The 25092-nt window shown below is 45.1% G+C and overlaps 1 protein-coding gene across 1 annotated transcript in view; it reads left to right on the top strand.

Moving 5' to 3' along the window:
- Positions 1-25092, top strand: part of Dock2 (dedicator of cytokinesis 2) — a 402443-nt gene that overhangs the window by 131146 nt on the left and 246205 nt on the right. Inside the window, exon 26 of the mRNA XM_077797775.1 lies at positions 11005-11153. Coding sequence (XP_077653901.1) covers positions 11005-11153 — 149 coding nt within the window. The remainder of the gene's footprint in view (positions 1-11004; positions 11154-25092) is intronic.

Genomic DNA, 25092 nt, shown 5'->3' on the forward strand with positions numbered 1-25092 from the left:
GATGCACTTGTCCCTTTTTGTGCATTTGAAAGGGAGCATGTTGCCTTCCCAGGAGTCCCTTCAGGGTCACCAAGGTGATCCAGTACAGGGCAACTTGGTGCAGCCCCAGAACTTCGGGTTAGCTTCTCCTTCCATCCCGAGGGGAGACACAGTCTTCTAAGAGGCCACATGGCAATCCTCTGGTACTGAAGTCACAAATGCAATCCCTCTAAGCAGTAGGGAGCAGATCGGATCAGGATCACAGCTCAACTGGCCATGTCTGCGTCTTTATTTTCCTAAAAGCACTTGCCGTGGAGTCCGGTTGTGGTTTAATGAGCGAGCTGGCTGGGAGGAGGCTGGTTGGCAGTTGCAGAAGAGCTGATGGGGCCACTGAAGGGGGAAGAACCTGTCAGAACATGCCACTTCTCTCCTAATAGCTTTTGGAAGGCGTGACGACCCTTCCACACCTTCAGGGAAATGTCGATGGGAGTCTTTCATTACTTGCTAGTTGAAACGATGAAATGGTCTCCGTGGTTAGATCCTAATTTGATAAACCCTACAAGGAATCTATTGCTCTCTTACTGAAATATTTTTAAAAATGCATATGATCACATGTATACAGAGCACATTGAATGCACTGGCAAGTTGCATTGATTCTGCATCTAAAACATAACCCAGAGTCTCCAATACTGCCTTTCTCTACTGCAGCAAAATAATCAAGCTGTTGCCTTTGCTCCCCTACACTAAGGAGACAGGATGACTTAGCTGTGAACAAGGGCTCTAGAATTACATTTCCTGGGTTTAAATAGTCTCTGCCCTTTATAAGTCGTTCAATCGTAGGCAAGCTATCAAACCTCTCTGAACTTCAGTTCCCTTGTCCATAAAGTAGTCCTAATGATATACTATACCACAGAGAGAGTTTCTGATAGTGAGGACTCCATATATAGTAGACTCTTCAGGTCCTGGCACAGCATCCTCTCTCTTTTTTTTTTTTTTTTTTTTGGTGCTAGGGATTGAACCCAGGGCCTCATGCATGCAAGGCAAGCACTCTACCAACTGAGCTATATTCCCAGCCATAGTAGACTCTTTCTTTCTCCCTACAAAAAGCCTGCTCCTTGTCCTGCCTTGCTCTCTATGTACACCTTCCACTCTCCATTAAAAACAGACACAAAAATATGTTTATCTCCACCCAGCAACAAAACTCCTAGGCCAAGAGCCTTTCAAGAACTGGCACCAGCCAACTGCTCTAAATTTGTTGTTCACATGACTGTCTCCCTTTCCTGCAGTCCAGCCACACTCTGTCCATGTGATTCTCCAACAAGCAAAGCATGTCTGTACCCCAGGACCTTGACTGCCATTTCATCTTCCTGGAAAGCTCTTCCCTGAGATCTTTGCATGCTATTCCCTGGGCACCCAGCAGGTCTTACCTCAAGTGTTATCTTCATCTCAAAGTGGCCTGCCTTGGCTGACCCAGATTCAAATGGCCTTGTCAATCCGCAGGCTCTCTTCTGCCTCTTCACTGGCTTCTTGTCTTGCTCGCAGTTATTGGGATCCCTTGTAGCCTGGGCCTCAGGCCTACCCTCCCCACAGTACCTGCCTCCCAGGGCTGCCTTTAGCCTGCAGGAGCTGTTTGCCTGTGCTCAGGAGACACCCTAGGCCCTGCCCATCCCCTGGTCTGGATGTTCCAGGTCCTTCCTCCCTGTGGCCTTCCATCTCCAGAGCTACCTGTGGGTCAAGCCTGGAGGCTACCTTCTGTGAGGCTCATGCACCCACCATCTCCCTCTATGACCCCCCTCTCCCACTACACTTTGAGGTTTTTTACTTTTTATTTTATTTTATTATTATTATTTTTTATTTCTGGAACACTTTCTAAGTCATCTTCACCCAAACTTCATCTCAGAGTTTGCTTTTGGAGAATCCAACCTGGAGAAGAGAACCCTTACCTTGTAAATTGCTTATAACAGCTCATTAGAATGTAATATCCCCCAGAAAAGCACCTGTCATAGCAAGTATTCATTGACTAAGTATGTGTGCATGTGTGTGTGGATAAAATCAATCAAGCTTATATGTTTAAGAAATAAATATACCAAGACTATCAGAGATTTACAATGATATTTATAAATAGCATGGCTTTCCTTTTTGTACATATTCATATCTTACCCTCTAAAAAAATTCCAGCTATTTAGTATCAATCTACTCTTGTTGACCTCACTATATTTCTGCATGGTATATACCAAGTGATCACAGGGGACTTGCTTATAGGTCTAGTGGAAAAAAAAATTACATGTTAGCTATAAAGGATATATGGTAAAAACAAGAGCTTGGTTTGAGGTGCCTAGCATCAAGTTCTGGAAGTACAGGCCATCTGAAGGATTCTCTGCCTTCTAAAATACCTGAGGAGATTCTCACAGCCACTAGCCATGCCATCTCAGAGTGGGCCATATTTGGTTAGCCTTGAGGGTCCATGGGGGAGAGCCATGGATTTTGCTTGATATTGTAATTATTGTGTTTTCAGGGGGGCAAAGAAAGTGAATCATGTAAAGCCACAGAAAAATGCACTGGGGACATGATAGTAGAGTTGTAAAAGGCTTGAAACCTGAGCTGGAATTTGAAGTTTGTGTATAGCTATTGATTTCCTGGTGGGTGGAATTAGTTTTTCTTGCACACTGGCTGGGGAGGGAGGCTGTGAGGACAGATTGCTGACTGTCAGGGCAGGGTAATGTCTGCAGAGGCCCTCCTTGGCATCTTCTTGATCTAACCAGGTGCCTTTGACTCTGAAACACTCCTGAACCCTCCGGAGGGCGAGCAGCCCAACAGAGCCTAACAGGGTTTAGGCCACACTCAGTCTTGCCAGGGAGAAGCTGGGTTTCCATCAAGCCCACACACCAAACGGCCTGGGAGGCAGAGTGGCCTGATAGCCTCGAGCTGTCCCAGTCCCCAAGGGGGTTGAGCTGAGCCAAGTTTGCCTCCCCATCAGTAGGAACTTGGCCAAAGGTAAATGAGTTTCACCTTAAAGTGTGAAAAATCGACCAGGATTGAAGAGTCGATTAACCCATGTTGGTGATAAAGTGAGGGGCTGGCCAGGAGTGGAATGAAATTCCAAGTGGCACCTGCCACTATCTGGCTTATAAATGTGGGTGCCCACATGGGACGTGACTGGATCCCCAATACAAACCCACTGGTCATGTTAACCTCCTTCCCCACAGTAAGGCAGGGGCTGGGAAAGCCCAGGGCCTTACTGTGGGGAACAGAACATTCCACTGTCTGTCTCGTTCCAGATTAGAGACAGCAGACATTTCCCTGAAAGGGACATCAAGTGACAGTCTTGTCTCACGTTCTTCATGAGTGACATCTTTGATTCTGCTTGCTTGGTCTCAGCTTTGGGGTAGGGCGGGCAGAGTCCTCTTTGTGGATACTTTGTTATATGCAGAGGCTCTCTTCAAACCCTCTCAGTTCTGCGATGAGTGCATGCAAACTGGCATAGGGCTAGTACTGAACCCCTCAAAGGCCTGCAGGGGTGATGGTGTACACCAACTCTTGAGAGAATTTTGATTTTGAATGTGGGGTGATTAGCAGCACTTGTCCCTTAGCTTGGGTCTCAACTTCATTTCTTGGATGATAAACAGGAATCTCAGTGTTTTCCTATTCCATTGATAATGACTACTCTGACGGTGTGGATCTGAAATGTCCCCAAACTCTCACATTGGAAGCATGGCCCCCAATATCAGATGTAGAGCTTTTAAACAATGGTTGAATCATCAAGGTGTGGGTCTGAAAGGACTTCTGGGAGGTGGACCCAGCTGGAGAAAGTAGGTGCACTGGGGGTTGTGCTGGAAGCCTTTATTTCCACCCCACCCCACCTCCTGCTGCTTCCTGGCTGCCATGAGCTGAGCAGCTTCCCTCCACCTTGTCCCTCTGCCATGAGGTTTCTGCGGTAGTCAGCTGACCATGGACTGAGACCTCTGAGACAATGAGCCAAAATAAATCTTTTCTCCTCTAAGTTGTTTTGTCAGATATTTGGTCACAGCTATGAAAAGCTGACTAGTGTGATAAATGGCAAGATAGAAATGTATCCAGGGGGACTATGGGAATGCAGAGGAGAACTGGCCAAGTCAGAGTTGGGGTGCCAGGAAAGTTGTCCTAGAGCCTACGATATCCAAGTTCAGACCTAGATGGCAAAAAAGAGTCAGGTGACAAGCATTCGAGGCAAAAAAGGGAATGTGCAGAAATCCAGAAGCAGAGCTGGGTACATCCTGAAATCCCAGCTGCTTGGGAGGCTGAGGCTGGAGATTACAAGTTTGAGACTAAATTGGGCAATGTAGGGAGACCCTGCAAAATAAGAAAAAGGGCAGGAAAGGTAGCTCAGTGGCAGAACATCCCTCTGTTGAGAGCCACAGCCGAAGGGGCCCCAGCAAACTTCCAGCTGCCAGCTGATGATTGGCTCACAGTGGCCCCAGCAACTTCTAGCTGCCAACGGATTGGCTCCTCTGCGGTGATGCTCATTGGGCTGTTTCCCCGCCCTTTCAGACCACGGAGCTGCTCATTGGGGGACTTTTTTTGGCTCCACCCACGTGACCCAGCCAATCGGCCTCAAGAGCAGGAGGAGTGTGGGAGGTTGAGAGGCTTGTGGGAAGCAGGTGGTGGCAGTTGGGCTCTGAGGGTTTTTCCTGAGGAGCTGTGTGGTGTGGTGTGTGTGTTCTAAAAATAAAGTTTGTTTCTTTTGACAAGTAGCTCCTGAATTGTGCCCAGCCAGTCTGCGGCATCCCTCGGTTCAATCCCCAGTACTGGAAGGGAAAGAACAAAACAGCAAGCGAGAGGAGGAGAGAAGAATGGGTTGGAGAGGGAGGTGGAGGAGTGGTGGGTGGTGATAGGGGAGAGGTAAAGGAGTCTCACAGAGTGCCTCTGGCTGCCAAGAGTTTATACAGCTTGCTCTGAGGACAGTGGAAAGCCACTGAAGAGTTTCCTGATCACAGGGGACTCCTGTGTGCAGAGGTAGGAAGGAGACGAGAGCCCAGGATGTGGGAGAATGTGCCTGGGAGGTAGGCTGGTCACCTTCATGATGGACTGCATGTCTGTTATGGAGAGAGGATGAAATCAAGATGGTGCCCAAGTTTGTGAGGTTCATTGTGTGAAACCCAGAAGAGAGCATAGGAGAAAGAACAAATGCATGAGGAAGATGTTCGGTTCCAGGTGTGGTTCTTGGGAACGCTTTCCACTGTCACGGGGCTTGTGACTTTGGTCAAGGATGTTATTTTTGGCTTGAAGTACCTCAAGGTGGTTTTCCAAAGAGGACAAAGGATGTGCCTTTCATTCTCTCCATGGGGCTAATGTTATGGAGGAGCAGATGAGAAAAGGTATCACCTTGTTGTGAAGTGTCCCCAACTCCTGAGGTGACTGCAGCAGCAAGTCACACTTGATGAGGTCTCTGAATTCTGGGAGGGAGCACCAGCTGCCACAGGACAAACTTTCTTGAAGAACAGAGAAAACCAGAGATACTGCATTTTCCTCCCTGCAGTCACTGGGCAAAGAGAGAACTCCTTTTGATTAAAACACAGAATCAGTGGCTCTGCAGATTCCTCCCTGGCTGGTTTGAATTACAATTTGGACTTGTCACCTGGTGGCAGATCTCCCAGCCTCCATCAAACTTTGGGCACCCAAGGGAGGAACCCTGCTAGGGTGCTCAGGTCTCTGGAACTCATTACCTTTGCCTCTGAAGATTGATTTAAGGCTTTGCAATCTTTATCTCTTAAACCATTTATGTTTGTTTGCTTGACAATCAAGTGACAATTTAGAAACTCTGCTTCCTGAAGCTTTACAGACTAATATAATTTCATAGCTCCAATTACAAATGGGAAAAATTATTTCATCTAGAAAACAGAGGAGCCAAACATTTCTGAGAAATCATGGTTAAAGAGAAGACAAAGTACTTTCTGAAAAACAGGCCATATTATTAATGGCTTCCTCGGTGAGAATCTTGCTGATTCTCAGCACCAGGAGCCTCCATCTTATGAGGATGGGGTGAAGCGGCCTTCCAGAGAGATGAACTACCTGTGTTGCTGGGGCCTGGTCTGCAGCTCCTTAACCCCAGTGACTTAAAGAAATGCAAACATCTCCACTGCTTTTCTACTTGCAAATATATCCTTCCTCCTCCTGCTTGCTCAGAACCTGTACTTTATGAAATCCTAGAATTTGGGATGGGGACTCAATCATATTGATCAACCTTTTGTCTGATATGGTATTTTCCATCGTCTCTGTCCTTAAGCAGCTACCTTATTACTTGGGTGCTCCTAGGGATGAGGAGCTCACTGTAAGAACTTTCCACTAGAATCTACTAATTTAGCTCAATTGCTAAGTGAAATTTAAAGTCCCATGGCTTCCCCGGGGGGTCATTAATGTCTGAAATCTATCATCAGCAGTTTCCTCTTGGATTCAAACTTTGAAATGGGAGCTAACTGAGATTTCCTAACTAGGGTACAAAACTTGGTCTCTGTTATCCCACAGCTGTATTTTATGGCCACTTATAACACACTGCCCCTCTAGGTACATGAGAGCCCTACGTTTGTCACCTAGACACATCTGCTTCTGATCTCTGTTGCCTTGGTTGCTGGACAGGTGATTAACCTACGATCATTCCTTTCTGCCTGGAACAGTACTTGTACATAGCAACCCCTCAATAAAGGTAGTGGAGTGACTGAATGAATGTAGGGCTGACTGAATGAGCAAATGAGTTAGCTAAGTGCATGAATGAGCCAGGTCTGCAGCTGCCTTCCAGCATCTCCTTCCTAAAGGCCTGAGTGATCACATAGTATTCTTACTTGAGAGGAGTTTAAGTGATTTTCATTGTCTTGAGAAGCAAAAGGCTCTTTTATTCTTAAGATTTTTTTTTTTACACTTTTTTTGTTTGTTTGTGTGCTGGGGACTGAACCCAGGATCTCCTGGATGCTGAGCACACTACATACTGAGCTCCTCCCCAGCTCCTTGTGTTGTAAACTCAAGTCAACTGCTCACCCCTGATTGGTTTCTTCCACCGCCCTTCAAGATCTTATCAAATATTTAGCTTCAGCCTCTGTTGTGTCAGAGGCAGAAATCTGGGGCAGAGGTCCCAGGACTCTGTTCTCTGTGTCACTACTTGGATTCTTACAAGGACATCATCACCATTCTCTGTGGCTTTGTCCTTCAGCCATTGTTTGCACTGCAGTGACATGAATCTTCTTCAAGGACATTTTCTGGTGGCTCCCTTTTGCCCAGGGGATTATGGAAGTACAAGTCTTTTTGTTGTGTTGTAAACCTCCTTTGTTAGATCTCTTATTTATTTTCTTACAAAATTAACTTTTAAAAAATTTATATATGACAGCGGAATGCATTACAATTCTTATTACACACATAGAGCACAATTTTTCATATATCCAGTTGTATACACAGTATTTTCACACCAACCCGTGTCTTCATACCTGTACTTTGGATAATAATGATCATCACATTCCACCATCATTAATAACCCCATGCCCCTTCCCTTCCCCCCCCCAACCCCTCTGCCCTATCTAGAGTTCTTCTATTCCTCCCATGCTCCCCCTCCCTATCCCATTATGAATCAGCCTCCAGATATTAAAGAAAACATTTGGCATTTGGGTTTTTGGGATTGGCTAACTTCACTTAGCATTATCTTCTCTAACTCCAGCCACTTACCTTCAAATGCCATGATTTTATTGCTGAGTAATATTCCATTGTGTATATGCCACTTTTTTTTATCCATTCATCTATTGAAGGGCATCTAGGTTGGTTCCACAGTTTAGCTAATGTGAATTGTGCTGCTATAAGCATTGATGTGGCTGTGTCTCTGTAGTATGCTATTTTTAAGTCCTTTGGGTATAGACCAAGGAGAGAGATAGCTGGGTCAAATGGTCAAAATTAACTTAAGAAGACTTTATAACCCTTGTCTAATGTAATAGGAGAATTTACAGTTCTTACCCTCTATTGGGTTTAATTGTGGGAACAACAGTGGGGGCATGATCAGGCAGCTAAGTATCCCAAGTTAGTGAGGTTGTGCAGCTTCTAACAAAGAGCCCACTACTCCAGACATCAGGTTTCCTGAGAAAGGCATCTGAACCCAGGGAAAGACACAAAGTTTCTAAGTTACTAGTTAATATTCTTTTAAAGATACATTTAAAAGAATTTAAAAGCAAAATTCTGAACAAACATTGTGGAAAAGTTCCCTTGTCCTTTTCAAATAAATAGATCTGGACAGAAGCTCAACTTCCTGATGACAAGATAAGGACTAAGTATAGATTAAACTTAAATCCTATGGTAATTGGGATGCAAACATTCTGCAACCTTCCCCTTATCTCACTAAGCAAAGGGTAATGTCTATGGCAGTGTCTTGTACTCTCAAAAGCCCTCAGGCCAATGACCTCTTAAGTGCAAATTTCTTGTGTCTGAATTGTTCTTACTTAAATTTACTGGAATAGGTAAACAAATAAAGTGCTTACTAAACCCTGTGATTTCATCTATAAATTCAAGCATAACTGAATCTTTTTTTTTTTTTTTGTTGCCTACAAATTTGTTTCCATAGAACTAACACCTCCCATTGTATTCCGGAACTTTCCTTTTAAATGTTATCTCTCATCATTTCACTTGCAAGAGAATGTCCCACTCCCCCTACATCTGGCTACTATAAATCACCCACTGTTCTAATTCCCTGCTCTTCCTATGGCAGTATTAGGGCCAACTCAAAAGCCACTTCTTTCGCTCATTCAACTAAGAGGTAACTTGACTCTGTGATTCTGGTCAGAATTTCAGTCTGACTTTCATGGAGCTTACTGTTTGGTGGGCTGAATGGACATTAATTACACTGATTAGAACCTGATTTACAAGCTGAGTTTGGGGTGTGAGAGCTGGGACATACAAGGTTCTATTGCAGCCTATAAAGTCTCCCATGACCTTTTTAGCCAGAGCTATTTCTCCTTCTGATGTACTCAGGGCATGCTGTGAGGCTGCCAGTTGAAATGTCTTGGTTACAAGCAACTGAACCCAACTTTGGTAAATTTAAGTTAAAATAAAAGTATTTGGAAGATAGAGAGGCGCACCCAGAATCTGGGAAAGCTGTGGAACCAGCCATCAGAGCAGAGACCCAGAATAGCTCTGGGAGGAGGAGCAGGTGTCCCAGGTGGCCTCCTGCAGGGCGACTAAGAGCACAGGCTCTTCTACCAGATCCTAGTGGTGCACACAAGGGAGTCCTTTTGTTATCTCATCAGGGAGAATGGCACCTACCACCTGGGGTCACCTGGAGGACTAACCAAGGTGACTCACACAAGACACTTGAAAGGGTGTCTAGTAGCCCAGCACATTGTAAAGTCTCCAGGAAATTGTACAGAGAGGAAATAGAATTGGGACTGATATTCCAAGGAAATACTAACCTAATTTTAATAGTTAAAATTTTAATAAGGAAAATATTTTTGTGAATAATATAAATATATTTGTAAAAAACATAAATATATTTGTGAATAATAACTGTCTGCAGTTAGTATTATAAATGTTCCCTTAAGATTCCGACAGCAGAGGGACGCCATGTATGGGGTCAGGTCTGTCCTGAGGAAGGCAGGGAGTAGGCAGAACAAGACAGAACAAGAGATGGCAACTAGCTCTTTCCTCCTTTCTCTTTTCCTAATTTCTGCCGCTGTTCATTGTTTTTATGGCTAATCACTTTTGTCAGGTTTTAAGTAACTGACAGGCAGGAACCTGTCTAGATTTCCTCATCCCTGAAACTGTAGAAATATGGTGCTTCCAAAGGTCAAAAGTGTTCATCATCTATGATTTAAAGGAAATCATAGCGTATACGATTCACAGCTCAGCTCCAGCAGCACCTGGGTGTGAATGGCTTGAGACATGTTTGGATTTGTTTTGGTTCTTTAATCCCTTCCATTTCCAAGGGAAATAAAGAGATAAAGCCATTTGGGGCTTCAGAACCTTCCAAAACTTTCTCAAGACAGCAATGTCAAGACAGAGGCCCTGGGGCTGGGGATGTAGCTCAAGCGGTAGCACGCTCGCCTGGCATGTGTGCGGCCCAGGTTCAATCCTCAGCACCACATACAAACAAAGATGTTGTGTCCGCAGAGAACTAAAAAAAAAAAGACAGAGGCCCTTCCCTGCAAAAATCTCAATTTACTTAAAATGAAAGCAGTGTGCACAAGGCTGCATGTGGAAAGTTATTCACATTTTGTACAGTTTACAACAGTGAGAAGGCCCACGAATGGGATCTCGGCAGTTAACCTAGTTAAGTAATAAACATAGTTAAGTAATCCAGTTAGCCCCCACAGGCAATAACATCCAAAGTGCTCCCGGACAGACTGGTGAGTGGAAAGAGTCAAGGTGCTGAGTGCTAATATGCAGCCAAGGCCCCTTTTGTAAAAAGAAAGCAAAACAAAATGACATGATATGTTTCCTAATGGCATGTGTGTATGCAAGGTCATATGAAAGACCTTAAAGGTTCATAGCCCCAGTTGAACATGACAGACTTAAAGGAAAAGTGCAATAAAAACGAGACTAGAGAGTTTATATATATATATATATATATATATATATATATATATATATATATAAACATATATTTCTGAATATATTGTATATATTCATATGTGTGTGTGTGTATACACACACACACACACATATATATGGAATGAAATAACTGGTTGCCTCCAGGGAATTGGGGATAGAGGAGGAACTAGAATTGTGACTGATATTCCAAGGAAATCTTAACCTAATTTTAATATAATTTTAATGTTATAAGGAGAATATATTTATGAATAATTTATTTAATGAAAAATATAATTACATATAAATATAATATAGTTTATACATAATTATAATTTTAAATATAAAAATTTTAATGAAGAACTATACATGATATGTAGTTATATACATGTATAAGTGTGCATGTGTGTCTATATATAGACACACATACACACATGAAAGAAAGAAAGGAACCTAACAGTGGGGAAGCCACATGCCTGTGAACGCCCTTCCTTCTAGAATGCCGGGACATCCTGCTTCCTGTCATCACCAAGGAGCTGAAGGAGCTGTTGGAGCAGAAGGACGAGATGCAGCACCAGGTCCAGGAGAAGAAGTACTGCGTGGAGTTGCTCAACAGCATCTTGGAGGTCCTCAGCGGCCAGGACGTGGTGAGTCCTCCTGATGACACCGGTGGTCCTGGGCTCAGACGAGGGTTGAGATGATTAAGTTCTAAAATATTGATGCTGATCAAGAGCAGTTGAAGCCTAAAAAGAGAAGCCCAGGCTTGCTCAGGTCCTACTTTAACAGTGACATTACCCACCTGCTGTGAGCCATTCTTTGGGACAGCAGGAGTTAGGTGTGGAGTACCTTGTTCTCCTCCTGTCCTGGCATGAAGGTGTAGGCTTAGGCAGGCAGTTGATGTCTGCCATGTGCTTGAGTCCTGGTTTGCAGGCTGGTCATAGTTCTACTGCCTCTACCATCAAGAAAGCACCTGTACCTGTTTCCTGGACGGATTGATTTGGGTTTTGTCTCTCCAGTCACCCCCTGCAGTAGCAAAAATGGTCAGGCTCCTAGGGAATGGGCATTTCGCCCAGGTCCATACTCCAGGGTTGAGTGGGACAGTGGCAGGGAGGTGGCTGAGGCAGTGAATCCAGGGTGTATTTGGTAGTCTTCATGCACACACAGATCAGGCAGGGGAACCAAGAGGAAGGTTTTGGTCTCAGAGGGCCAGGTGGAGGGCTTCCCAAGGGTACAATCTGCAGAAAACTGTGAGGCAGTGACAAGATGGAGGCCTGGAATTCTTAGGAACTGGAAGAGGTGGCTCCTCGGACAGCTCTATCGTGTGTGATGGTGTCCACAGGGGAGTCTGCCCTTCAATGGAATTGTTTTCAGAAGGCTATGTGGACCCTCGCAAACTGTCAGCCTTTTTTAAGTATGTGTGTAAGCATTGCCCCTCCCCGGCTGTCCTCCCTAGAACATCCTCAAAGAGCCTTCGGGATGAACTGCATCTATGATTTCTCTACTGCTTGTATCTCATAGTCAACTGGTATTATCAGCTTCTTCCTGTGTGGCCTCTCTCCTGTCTCTTCCCCCCAATTCTCACCATTCTAATTAAGACCAATAGAGTAGAGCAAGGGGATCCGGGGAGGGAGCGGTGGAGCAGAAGAGGAAGTGCTGGGGATTGAAATGAAGAAAACTATGTGATCCATATTTATGAATATGCCAAATGAACCCCATTCTTATGTATAACTATGCTGCACTAAAATTTTTTTAAAAGATTCTTCTTTTTACTAGGTGAATGCAGTATCTTGCTACATTCATTCACTCAAAAATATATATGATGTGCCAAGTGCGTGCTGGGCATTGGGGACATAAAAGCAAGGTCTGCTTCTTTAATAAAACTGTGACAGACATGTAAATAATCATCTTTTTGAGCAAGCCACAAGTGGAAAATTCCAGCCCTTGAAACCTTGTTTCTTGCACATAATTACTAAAATACTGAATAAAATTATTTTCAGGCTGTATGTATAGCTATATATGAAATACAAATGAATTTTCTGTTTAGACTTGGGACTCATCCCCAAGATATATCATTATATATATATGCAAATATCTCCAAATCCAAATAGAATCCAAATCTGAAACACTTCTGATCATAAGCATTTCAGATAAGGGCCATTCAATCTGTAATATAATAACTAGAGTCTACATGCATACTAAGGGTACTAGAGCTGCAAACGACGATCTCTCCATCTCTCTCTCTCTCTCTCTCTCTCTCTCTCTCTCTCTCTCTCTCTCTCTCTCTGTCTCTGTTGTGTATGTGTGTGTGTGTGTGTGTGTGTGTGTGTGTTTTAATGAATTTATTTCAAGGAAGCTTTTACAAAGGAGGTGAATCTTCAGCTGGTGTTCAAGGTGAATAATTAAGGATCATAGCTGCTACTTCATTTGCCGTTTTCTCAGCGTGGTGTAAAATGCCATCCATACATTCTCTCTGTCCACCCTGATTTTAAACACTGAGGCTTGATTTTTCCGATTTTGCAGTTCAAAAAATTGACATAGACTTAATTAATATTTAAAACCAGACAACAAATAAATGCCAGGATCAAAATTCAAGCGGAGGCTGGTCACACTGCAAAGTCTCTGTCACCATGGGCATCAGGGTTCCCCTTCCCTTTCTCGTCCCCACCCTCTTTCATGGAAGGAGCTAATACCTAAGGGCTGGATACCCAAGACCCTTTGGGGATGATGTGAGGCAGTTTCTGGAAGCACATCACTTTGCCAGCTTCAATAGGCCCCAGGCTATGCCACTGGATCCTTAGTGTCATTTGGAGGGAGAGCTTGGTCTGACTCCTGCCCTGTAGGGATGTGGAGGTTGGCCTATCATCTCTGCAGTAACGTCCTAAGGAGTGTTGTCTCTTTCTGTTGAAAAGACAATTTGCAATGTTCCTTATCCTTCAGTAATGCTTAGATTCCTTTCATCGTAGGGAAAAAATATATATCAAAGATCCTTTAAACTATGCCAGTGTACCCCAGTTTGAGGAACCTGGCTATTATGGGCTAATTGTAAAGGTCCTGAATTGGGTAGGAGAGAGGCCTTAGTCCACAGTTTATTTGCAAAGCAGGATGCTGAGATTTGCCCAACCCAGAGGAGTGGCTCCTTCAAGGTCTGCCCCAATAGGCTATTGTTACACTGGCCACCAGTGGGGAGAGCCTGCTGTCCCATGCAGCCTGGGCACTCAGGGGTCCAAGGCTGCACAACAGTGAGGAGGACTGAGGTTCCTGGGGTCTGTGGCATCTGGAGTCAGTTGCATGCGGTGTGGTGTCACTCTTCACTGCCTCTGAGTGCTTGGCTTTTATCTTGAGACCAGACTGTGGGGACTAGCCCACCCCTCTCGCCAGTTGAGGAACTGTCTTTGCTGGATGAGTTATTAAGTGCTACTGTCACCACTGAGTTGGGACAAGGCTGTGTTACTTCTGATGAGCCTCACATTCCCCTCCAGCACAAGAAGGTAGAAATATCTCTCCTCCTCTCAAATGCTGCTTCTGTGATGCTTAGGACTCATTCTCTGGTCATGATTACTTTGAGCCAAAATCCTAAGTCAAAAGCATCTGATCTAAATTTCTCTTATTCTAGTTTATTGTGATTCTCGATGCTGACTGTACATTCACATCATCTGGGGAGCCCTTTAAAAGCAGCATGCCCAGGGCCCAGTGCTAGGCATTCTGATTTAATAGCTCTGGGGTCTGCAGGGGCATCGCAATGAGAAGTTTGCCAGGTGGTGCTAACAGGCAGCCAGGATGAAGGACCACACATCCAGTGCAGAAGACCTCACACTGTGCACATCCCAGTGACCTGGGATTCTTTGCTCTTAAATTAAGTCCATACAATCTAACACCTTCCGGTGTGTCTTTAAAAAACCACAAGATAGCAAAGACTTCCAACTCACTCATTTCTGTAGGGTAAGCAGGACCTGGCACGTGCAAAGACCTGAGTTTGAAAATCCAGACCATTGGATGTGCCTCGGATTTGGTTCTTACAGGCACCGACCTGTAAAAAATTGGAAACTTGGGAGAAAAATATAAAAAGACTCCCAGGGCAAATGACCCTGGGTTTTTCTTTGGTTATTCCCACCCTCTATGCTAATAATAGAATAGCCATTTATTACTGGCTCTTAGTTGGCACTATGAAACAATCCCTTGTCCCGCCCCACAGTAGACTGTGCACCTACTGACCACCGGGGTGGACCACAAGTGGAAGTTAGCAATTATGTTGCAGGACACCAAGCCAACCTCCATTTGGAGGGTGGGCAAGGATGGCTGTCTTCAGTGGTCATTGTTGGGGTAATTACAGCCCAGCTCAGTAGGGTACCCTTATTTTGTGTAATCCTGGGTGGCATGTGACTGGGGGTGGGGGACTTGATGCCTTAGCCTGGGTGTTGATTTTTTTTTTTTTAATGATAGTGTTTAATTCCCTAGCCCAGCTTGAGAGAGTCCACTTAGCATATGAAAGAGCCCAGCTCAGGTGGAGGATAAAAGACCTGATACCAACCCCCTGAACTCTTTTCTTCACCCCCACCCCCTACAGAGCAAGTCTAGTTGTCAACTGCGGTTACTTTGAAAGGTCCTTTCACAGGGACTTCATTCTGTGCCTGACTGGCTGCTGAGTAAATCATAAAATTTAATTTCCCATCAGGCCCAGAGGGAGTTAATTTTTTCTCCTTTTAAAGCAGGGTTTTCATTTTTTATGTTTCATTTCGCTAAGAGAGTCGTCATTTTTGTACTCTGCTCAGCAATCTCAAGTGAGTTAAGATGACTCCTAATTCTCAAGAGGAAGTTGGTGGTGTTTGTCTCTAAATCATGGAGCTAGAGATACCCAGAATCACCTTTGAAAAGATCCCTTGCAGTTATAGTGACCAGGCAGAGCGGGTGGTGGGGATCCCCCCTCTGTTAGTCATGCACTTTGAGGGTTCTGACACCATTATTCATCCCCGTAGTAGGGAACGAATTGCCAGGCAGTCTCTTCTGCTGATTGTTCTCCCCAGTTCCTCCCTTCTATGCAGGTAGGACCCCAGCCTCCTTTTAGGCTTAGCTCAGAGTACTCTCCTGAGATTTTCTCAATTCCATCTCCTCCTCCCACCCCTGGCGGGCAGGGGCAGAATTAAAGACTCTCTCCTTCGTGTTTTCATTCCTGTGTGTGCTACACAGTTCTGTGCATGTCCCCTGCCAGGCTTTGAGCATGGAAGCTCAGACAGCTGACTTCACCCTGGGCTTTGCAGAGTTGACCCCTTGAGCCTCCCTCTGGCCTCTCTGCCTGCACTCCCCATCTTCCTCTCTGTCTCCTTGATTCCTCCAGGGTGCAGCTCACTGCCCACTGCTGCGTTTGAAGTTTCTATCTCAGAATGTGCTGCCTCTGCACCCACCCAGCCCAGTGCCACCTGATTGCACTCTCCCAGGGAGCCTTCTCCAACAGAGCCTCTCCCTCTGTGTGCTCCTGGGAGCAGCCAGCTCCTTTGTAGCCCAGAGTGGTCATCCTCTGTCATTTTGGTGCTACCCCTTGCCCATCCCACACAGCACCTGGCTCACAAAGCCATCTGTTAAAGGAAGGAATAAATGAATGAAATCCCCTTACCCTGCCAAAAACAAACAAACAAATAAACAACAACAACAACAACAACAACAACAAAACAGCAGGGCTTCTGCTCTGGGTGCCAGGAGGGAATGCTTCCTCTTTTGGGCACTCTTTGGATGTCAAGAGGTGAGGGTTGAATTAGTCCCCCTCTTTAGTTTCTGACACATCTTCCTGAAAGCAGGCCTTTGCTTGCTTTTTGTGTATATTTTGCCCAAAATCAAAATTTTATTAAGTTGATTTTGGTAATCTAATTGGCTTTTGTTAGTGATTAATGAATAGAGGAGCATCTGTTCAAAAAATCTGGAGAGCTCAGAGCAGTTGGTGTGTAAGGTAGCTTGACTAGGAACCAGCAAACAGAATGAGGCACGAAAGTGGATTGGTTGAGGGCCCATCCCATCAGGCCACCATTCCTGTGAGGGTTAAATCAGAGGAAGTTGGTTGGTTGTTGTTGTTGTTGTTTTTTTTTTTTTTTTTTTTTTTTTTTTTTTTTTTTTTTTTTTTTTTTAACAATGCTGCGCCAGGTTAACTGAGCTCTTTCTAATGTGTTTCCATGAATCTTCAGTTTTTAGAAAAAACTGGTCTGCTGGGGGATTTTCTGATAATAGGGCATTTAGCACTGGTAATTCCAATTTGGTTTGGGCCCAGTATTGGAGCTCAGTCAAAATAAAAAAGCCTTCTATACTTTTATTTAACAATTTCTTACCTTTTACCCCCATGTTCCTCTCCCATGTCTACCCCTGTGGGTGGTTTGTCTAATGTGAATGTGCATGTGTGGTTCTGGGCACATGTATATGCTCCCAAGGGCTGGCGCTCGCGCTCTCTCTCTCTCTCTCTCTCTCTCTCTCTCTCTCTCTCTCTCTCTCTCTCTCTCTCTTACACACATTCCTCCTTCAAAGAGGGACAGACTTGACAGTAAAAGGCATCAGCATCTAGGGCTTTGTTATGGTCCCAGTGGGTGGTGATGGCTCTATTTCAGCAGAAGTCAGAGGACTTCAGGGTATCTTGCTCCCTGCCCTACCCTGTGGGAAGAAGCCACCTGCAGTGCCTTCTGAAGTCCACCTCCCTGGGCCACCCTGAGTTGTGGGTCTCTAAGGATCTGGGGGCAGCTTGCCCAACAAAGGGTGGAAGGGCGTTTGCTGCTGGTCCCTTTCATTACCATTGAATCCCAGGAATCAATACTACCCTACAAAGCAAGAGGGATTTCTTCTAACCTGTCTATTCCCTTATATTTCAAATAAAGGCAGGAGACAAGCCTTGCTGACATTCTTTTTTTCTGTGGTGCATTCCAAAGAGCAGCTAATGCTGTTCCAGACTTCAAGCTGAGCTAGTTGAGAATCCCCTACTTCTACTGCGTCCTTTTGCTTTTACCCCCTCTCTCTTCCTGTGGCTTCCCTGGTGTTAGATGAGCCCTTCCCAGGGATGGTGGCATCACAGTAGCTTGTTCTTGGCCACCATGTGGGGAGATAGGTTTTATTTTCCCCATTTTACCAACGAGGAGGCTGAGCCTCAGAGAAGCTGGGTGGCAAGGCACTGAAGTTCAGGAGTCCCTGCAGGAGGAATTCCTGGGGGAGTCTGGCCACCAGCTTCTCACACATGCTGGGTTTTCTACTTCACCTTCCACTCTACTGTCTCACCAGCACATTTCCCTGGTACAAGTTTCGCAGCCAGAACAAATTCATGGATCATCACCCACAGGTTTAGAGAGTGCCTATCATGTGGGCTGGAGCTGTGGAATCCTGGGAAGTCACCTATGTTCTCTGTAGAGTGGGATGCTGGTTCTCCAGGGCATCGGGGTGTGGCACTGTGAGGATGTCAGCCAGTGGCTGGCTGTAGCCCAACTCTAAACATGTGGTTGTCTTCTTCCCTCTTATTTCCCTTCCCTCCTGTGCTGCTTCTAAACATGCCTATAATTCTTCCAAAATTGGCAAAGGGTCAGTGGCTTCCCGGGAGCATAGTAGATGGGTACTGAACCTAGCAAGGGCTCTGCAGCCCCATTTGCGCTGAAGGTGACCTTCAGCCAGCCCTGGCAGCAGCCAGATGCTCTGGGGCCTTGGGCTCCATGGCAGGTCTGCCAAAAGGCAACAGAGCCTGTGGCCAGCTGGAGTAACACCCTCCCCAGCAGGGGGGTCCTGGAGAGACTGGAGAGAGGCATCATCCTACCTTTCCAGGGGGCATGTTCCAGAACTCAGGCTCATGAGAATCATGTGTTAAATATTTAAGAGTTTTGTGAACTTAAATTTAATTAAAATTTAAAAATTTATTTAAATCAATAATTAAGCAAACCATCTTGAAATCAAGGTAATAGAGACTCAGAAACTTTCTAATTATCTTACTGCATTTTATGCTCATCCACATGAGTGGGGTTACTTGCACCTGTTGTGTCTGAATGGCAGAAATTCTACTGAGTGCTGGAATCAACCACGAGGGTATTTAGAGCTCAAAAATGGGGAAACATTATAGATTGAAGCTTTTATTGTTTTTTCTTCCTGGGGAGCCAATTGATAAAGGTATCCCTGCACACCACTGCCAGAACTCTAAGGCATTGCCCAGAAGAAGAAAAATTCAGAAGCCCAGAGGAGCTGCCTGGGCACTTCTCTTCTCCCCAGTGACTGAATGTGCTGTGGTCCATGGGGTCTCCTGGGACAGGTCAAAAAGCTGCACAGATGTGTCAATTTTAAGTCAAACTAAATACCACCTGGGCTGGGCTGGGCTGGGCCGGGCTGCGGAGTTGGCTCATTGCTCATGGCTGTTCTCACTGATTGATTAGAAATGGCTTCTTCAGGCCAGTGTGAGAAGGAGCCCTGATCCCTGCAGCAGGCGAAGGGTCCATGGATGTGTGGGGCCTGATCCAGCTGTCTAGTTCCACAGATGGGGGAAAGGCTGACTTGCCAGGGAGCTTAAAGGGGACTTAAAGATTGACTTTGGTTAGGTAAACACCAGGGTATGTTTTGTTACCAGGAAGAACCATCAATGGATATTTAACCAATGGGAAAGTACAATAAGAAAGAGGATGTTAGCATAGTCTCAGAGTACCTTGCCAGGTGCCCGCTTCTCAATGCACAGGAAAGATGGTGACTTGCTGTGGAGATGCTTGACAGGCATGGTTAGTAAAAAACAAAACAAACTCTGACTCAGTTTCCCCCCACTCTGCTCTCACAACACAGATCGCTTCTGATGCCAGGTAAACAGTCCATCCTGCAGCGGACAGCGGCTGGGTATCCTTTCATTCAGGGCATTTCTGACACTCTCTACCCAGAGACAGAATCAGATCCCACAGGGCAAGGGCTCAGTCTCACTTGTCCCCACTTTGGATGCCAGTTGCAAGCCCCAGGTGGCTTCACCTGTGCTTCTGACCAGCTGGTATACAATCAGGATTCCTGCAACCCCTGCTCTGGAATCACCTGCTTACTGGTGTGTTGTAAAAGATCTCCAGAGCTACAGATGAGCGATCCACAGGGCAAGGTAGGGGAGGAGAGGTAGGGTGCTTCCATGCCCTACCTGGGATGCCACCCTCCGGGAACCTCTACCTGGAAGATCCCTGGATCCTCCTGTTTTTAGGGGATTTTATGGAGACTTTACTGCATGGGTGTAATTGCTCATAGCCTAGGTGGGGAACCCAGCAAGGCCTGTCCTTCCCTGAGTGCAGACGGTAGGACCCCTTCTGAAGTGGGAGTCTGAGATCTACTATCAGACAAGACAGGTCAGGGAATTTCCTTATGACCAGCTCCAAGGTAGGAGTAGATTAGAGTCTCGATGACCACCTTGGAGAAGAGATTCTAGTTTCTATGGCCTGCCTTGGCCAGGGAGTTTTGAGCCAGAAACTGTAGATAAAACCCCCAAAACCAATATACCATGATATGCCTGACATCACCCAAGTGAAGAAAAGATCAGCAGAAGGGAAATATATCTGCATCAAGTGCCTGCTACGTCTGCTCTGAGGAGGATAGACCGCTGCTGTGACAGGGACTTTTGCCCCAAATTCTCCCCCCCAATCTTATAAGATAGTAAACAAGCCCCGGTTATGGATTATTACAAAATAACAGACCAGTATTTCCAAAATTTGAGGCCATAAAGAGTGAAAGACCGAAGTGCTACACAGACTGGAGAGGACCTGGGGAACAGTGTGGGGTCCTGAATTGGCTCATGGACCGGAAAATGGGTACTGGATGCATAGCCGGCAAAATGAGTGAAGCCTGCAGTTGAGTTAGTGGTTTTGTACCTGTGTGAATTGTCTGATTTGATCTTTGTGCCATGTTTGTATTAAAGGACAGGGAACGTAGGAGCACTCAACTATTTCCACAACTTTTCTGAAAGTCTAATATTATTTCCAAATGAAAACTTTTTTGAAGGCTTCTTTTAAAAGCATTTAAAAATGATGATTACTCACAAAGAGTGAATTCGGACAGTGACTAGTACACCTGTCCCAGTGTATGGATAAAGGGTTTTCTTTGGTTTATCAATTACAATCTACAGATTGATGACAAGCCTTCTCAGAGGATTCCACTTGCAAAAACTGCCCCAGCCACTAGGAGGCTGGTGGAGCTTCCTACCAAGTGAACAGTCAGGTGGTTGGTGGACTAGGCCAACATCACTGTGCTCTTACACAGGAAGAAGCTGGGGACTGGCCATGGAAAGAGCATATGGCCCTGTCCTAGTCCCTTCTCAAAGACCTGGCAGGCTGCAGCATTTCACACTGGCCATTTGATGATGCTGTCCACACAGCAATTCCTAGGCCAGCATGTGTGACTTACAAGTCACCTTTGCTTTGCTGGCCTTGGAGAGTGGGTAAGTCTTTGACTTTGCTTACCACATAGTCTTTGGGTCATTTATTCTCAGGAGATCCACTTGGAAAATTAGAAGGCAGTTTCTGTGACAATTGGCCAGAGTTTCCCTACAATAAAGTGAATAATCCACCACATTTTGTTCCATCTCACCATCTTGAAACATTTTTTGAAGTGCTATTCAATGTTCCTTCATCTGTCACAACCAAAGTTTAAAGGATTTGCCTACAGCCATCCTAATGGTGTCCTCTCCACACCCTCTTATTTACCCAGCATGGATAGGACAGGGTTGATACAACACGGCACTTGCCTGGGGATGAGGGCAAACTGTAAGCAGGCCTCCAAAATTCAGTAATCAAAAAAAAAATGGGATGTAATATTTTTAAAATAATCAATATTTTGATATTTTCCTCCTTGTGAAATTTTTGCATTATTTTTTTGCATTTTTTATTTAAAAAATAATAATATTCTGTTACATTTTATGTGTCTTGATTACAGAATTCAGGGAGGGAACCCCTTTAATTTTGCATCCCAGGCTGATGCCTCACCCACTCCCAGTGCCGGCTCTGCAGAGTACCTGTCATTAACCCCCACCACCTGCAATAACCAAGCTGGACTGTGACCCAGGAATGGGTGTGGCACCTTGCATCCCCCCATAGTGGGAAAGCCTTCTGTCTGCAGAGAAACCTTGCACAAAAGCAATAGTTGAACGGCCATGTACACTCTGAACCTTCACTGAGCAGCTACTTGCTTCTTTGCATAATATTTGCACTAAATCTCCTTCACAGTCGGGAGGCACGAGTTAAAAGCCCGCTCAGCAGCAGAAAAATATAGCTATGTTTGGTTCAGGTTACAGTTACTGAGGGAACTATAACTTTGATTTGCTCAACTGATGTAGATGTAAATCCTTAAGTGCAACGTGTTAAACGAGGAAGGAGGCGCTCTGTTTGTGAGGGTGTTTTTGAGCTGTCTGTAGGACTGCAGCTGCCATATGCAATCTGGGGGCACCACGGAAGCTTCCAGCAGAGTCCAAGAGTTTTAGAATGGATGTTTTCTCAGTTATTGGATTGCTTCTGTCTTAGAGATAAATACCATTGATTTAGCAACCCAGATTGGAAAATCAAAAGTTTAATTTCAGCATAGCTTCTCTGAGCAACCTGGTGTGCTAAGTTCGTGTTTGACTCTCTATTACCATTTCTTCTACCTGGAATTCCAGCTCAGCACAGCTTTTCTCTTCAATCATATTCCCCCTGTTCTCAGTTGGCATGCTGCATCCCGGGGAGGTGAGGCCCCCCACTCTCACACCACCCTGGGCCCGCGTGCTTCTTCCTCTTTCTTTGTGGTTGCCCTGTATGGTGTGTTCTTTAGAAGGCATTCCTTTTACTCCCTCCTGCAAGTCTTAAAGGCCTCCAACTGGTGGTTTGCAATCTGAATCTGTCCCACTGATATATTCTGTTTTGCTCATAGAAATATTTGACAAAAGCCACAGTCCCACTACTTCCTCATGTTTTCTAGGAGGTAGGATTCGCCCTTTCGCATTATCTGCCTGGCCCAGGTAAACACTGAAATCATGACCCCCGAGAGCCAGAGCTTTCTGAACAGGCCCATCTCTACTTCCCTTTCATTAGACAATCACCCCAGGTTCTTCTAGCTCCGCCTTATCCTTCTTCTCTGCTGCGTTCTGACAACTTTGAGCTTCATCATTGAATTTAGCACTTAATTATGTGCAGTCTTACATTTTCTCCTTGTCATGTTTCTTAGACTTTTCTGGTGCATGCTGAGATAAGACCAGCCTGGTTGTGGTTATTTCCCTTTTCATCTAAGGCAGTGTCTTTCTATCCAACAGCTCACTCAATGCTAACTAAGCACCTTGTACTTGCCAGGCAGCATTCTGGACAATGGAAATGCAAAGGTAATTAAGAGGAGCCAATCTCTTATTCAGAGTCACCAGGGAGACCTTACTTGCTAGCGGGCCCCCCCCCCCTCTAGTCCTTGTCCTCAGTGGCCTAGTCATTATTTCCAGGCTCACCTTATCACGTGCTTCTGGCATGATTGACACTCAGACCACTGCAGTGGTGAAGTTTGCTCTGAATAGTTGAACACAGCTGTCTTTTGAAGGCTGGGACAATTTTTCTTTTCTCTGACCCACCTGCCTCATTCTGCAGATATGTGGTCCACCTCTGTCTCTTGGAAATTTGGCCCAGGCTTTCATGTATTAAAAGCACTCTTCCATGGCTGTCCTGAGTCTGCTCTGCAGATTCCCACAGGGCTTACCTGATCTTGGGTTTCTCATATATTCCTGCCTACCTGAGTGGAAGGCTGAATTCCAAGCAGACACTCAATAATTAATCTCTGTGGTTTGATTGATCCTCCCATCTTCAATTAGTCTGCTTTCTAGAAAGACATGCTGACGCTAATTTTATTTTTTATACTCAGCAGAACGTAATGAGAAAGGTAAATCTGCCACCCTGGCATTAAGATGCTATATAAAAAGCAAGTACCGACTGGAGAGCTGCGAGGCTTCCAAAGCTGCAAGCTATTGAGACGTCAGGTTAGACTTCAGCATGCACTTTCCCAGGGAAGTAATCTGCCAGGGGTGGTCATGTTCTCAGGCCAGCCAATGTGAGCATGCCTCACCTAGAGTGTGACTAAACTTTGGAGCTGAGATTAGAGGCCCTGTTTTCTCATGGTCCCTGTGTAGTTTACAGCACTGGATGCATTTCGCTGTAGGAGGCACTGGACACACTTGGCTTGCCTTTGCAGTGTCTGTTTTCTCCGTAGACAATAAGCCCCAGGAGCTCAAGGACTGTGCCTGCCTTATGCACTGCCCTATACTAACAGAGTGCCTGGTTGGTTTGCATGGAGTTCATTTCTAGTAGGAAGATTATGGACTTCGGGGACATGTAGGCATGTGTTTGGATCCCAGTGTTACCATAAACCAGCTGTGTGATCTTGGAGAAACTGAGTGGCCTCTCTAAGCCTCGGTTTATGTCTCCATGGTCTTTTGTTAATCATAACTCTGAAGTCACTAAGCATGATACTGAATGTGTTTTTTTTTTCCTTCCCTCTTGCCCTCAGAATGTATTTGATTGATTGGTTGATTGATAAGGTCTGCTGTCTTGTTGGTGATGGGGAAGATGGTTGTTGGTATCAGGGCCTTGTAGCAGCTTTTGGGAACAGGTGGGTTTTATTTCCAGGTCTAGTTCTGACAGTCTATGTGTGCTGGGCAGGCCATTCAAACACGTCTATCAAAGAGTGAGGAGGGACCACAGTTATTTAGAGTTCTTCCATACTGTGGACAAGGAAGGGGAACCACTCAGTGTTTGTCAGTGAACCAGAAGGAGGAGTTCTGTTTATCTTAACTCTCATGTAAGCTTTGTATTTGAACTCATGTTTTTAAAATATTAATGTAACATTATCCTTGAGTCAGTTCTTAGTGAATGCTCACTGGAAGCCGAACACTGTGCCCATTTGTTATGTACAGAGGTCAACTGATTTTTACCATGATCCTGAGAGTAGGTGTTAGCATCCCCATGTTGCTGATGAGCAAACCCAGGCTTTGGGAGTTCAGCAGTCTCTGGCCACAGAGCAAGCTAGTGGCAGGGTCTGAGTTTAATCTCCTAAATCTGAACCTTTCCCTGACTCCACATAAAAGGGTAAGTGGAAAGGAGCTGTCTCTAGGCCATCAAGTGTGTTAATAAAAATGCTTCTGGCATGTTAACTGGAGGAAGCCGAGCATAGCGTCTGCACCCCGCCAAGAGATTCTGTGTGCGAAAGGACTTGAGTGTGTCGTGGAGGGATGAGAAGTTAGATGTGCTGTAAATGCTGAGCTTATGGCTATATTATTTCATTTGTGTTTCTGGTAATGCTTGTACAATGAATAATGGATGTTTTTAAAGAATGCTCTGCATAATTTAGAGGTGTAATCAAATGGATAAAGAGACAGTTGATTTTGTTTGATGCTATAATTTATCCTATGCATTTTTGTGAGGGTTCAGAAATGTACCAATGCCAGCAAGGCTGCTACTGTTTATAGCCTTCTCTGGTTTGATAAACATCACTGTGATTGTGAATAGGTAACAATGGAGTCAGGGGGAGGCACTAGATGGCCCAGGAGCCAAGTCGGAAGCCAGCCTCTGTGGAAGCCCAGTGTTCCCTATGAAGAGTCAGGCTTGGGCAGCAGAAGGGTACATCATA

The sequence above is a fragment of the Urocitellus parryii genome, chromosome 1 (assembly GCF_045843805.1).
Source record: "Urocitellus parryii isolate mUroPar1 chromosome 1, mUroPar1.hap1, whole genome shotgun sequence".
In the NCBI taxonomy this organism is placed as follows: Eukaryota; Metazoa; Chordata; class Mammalia; order Rodentia; family Sciuridae; genus Urocitellus; species Urocitellus parryii.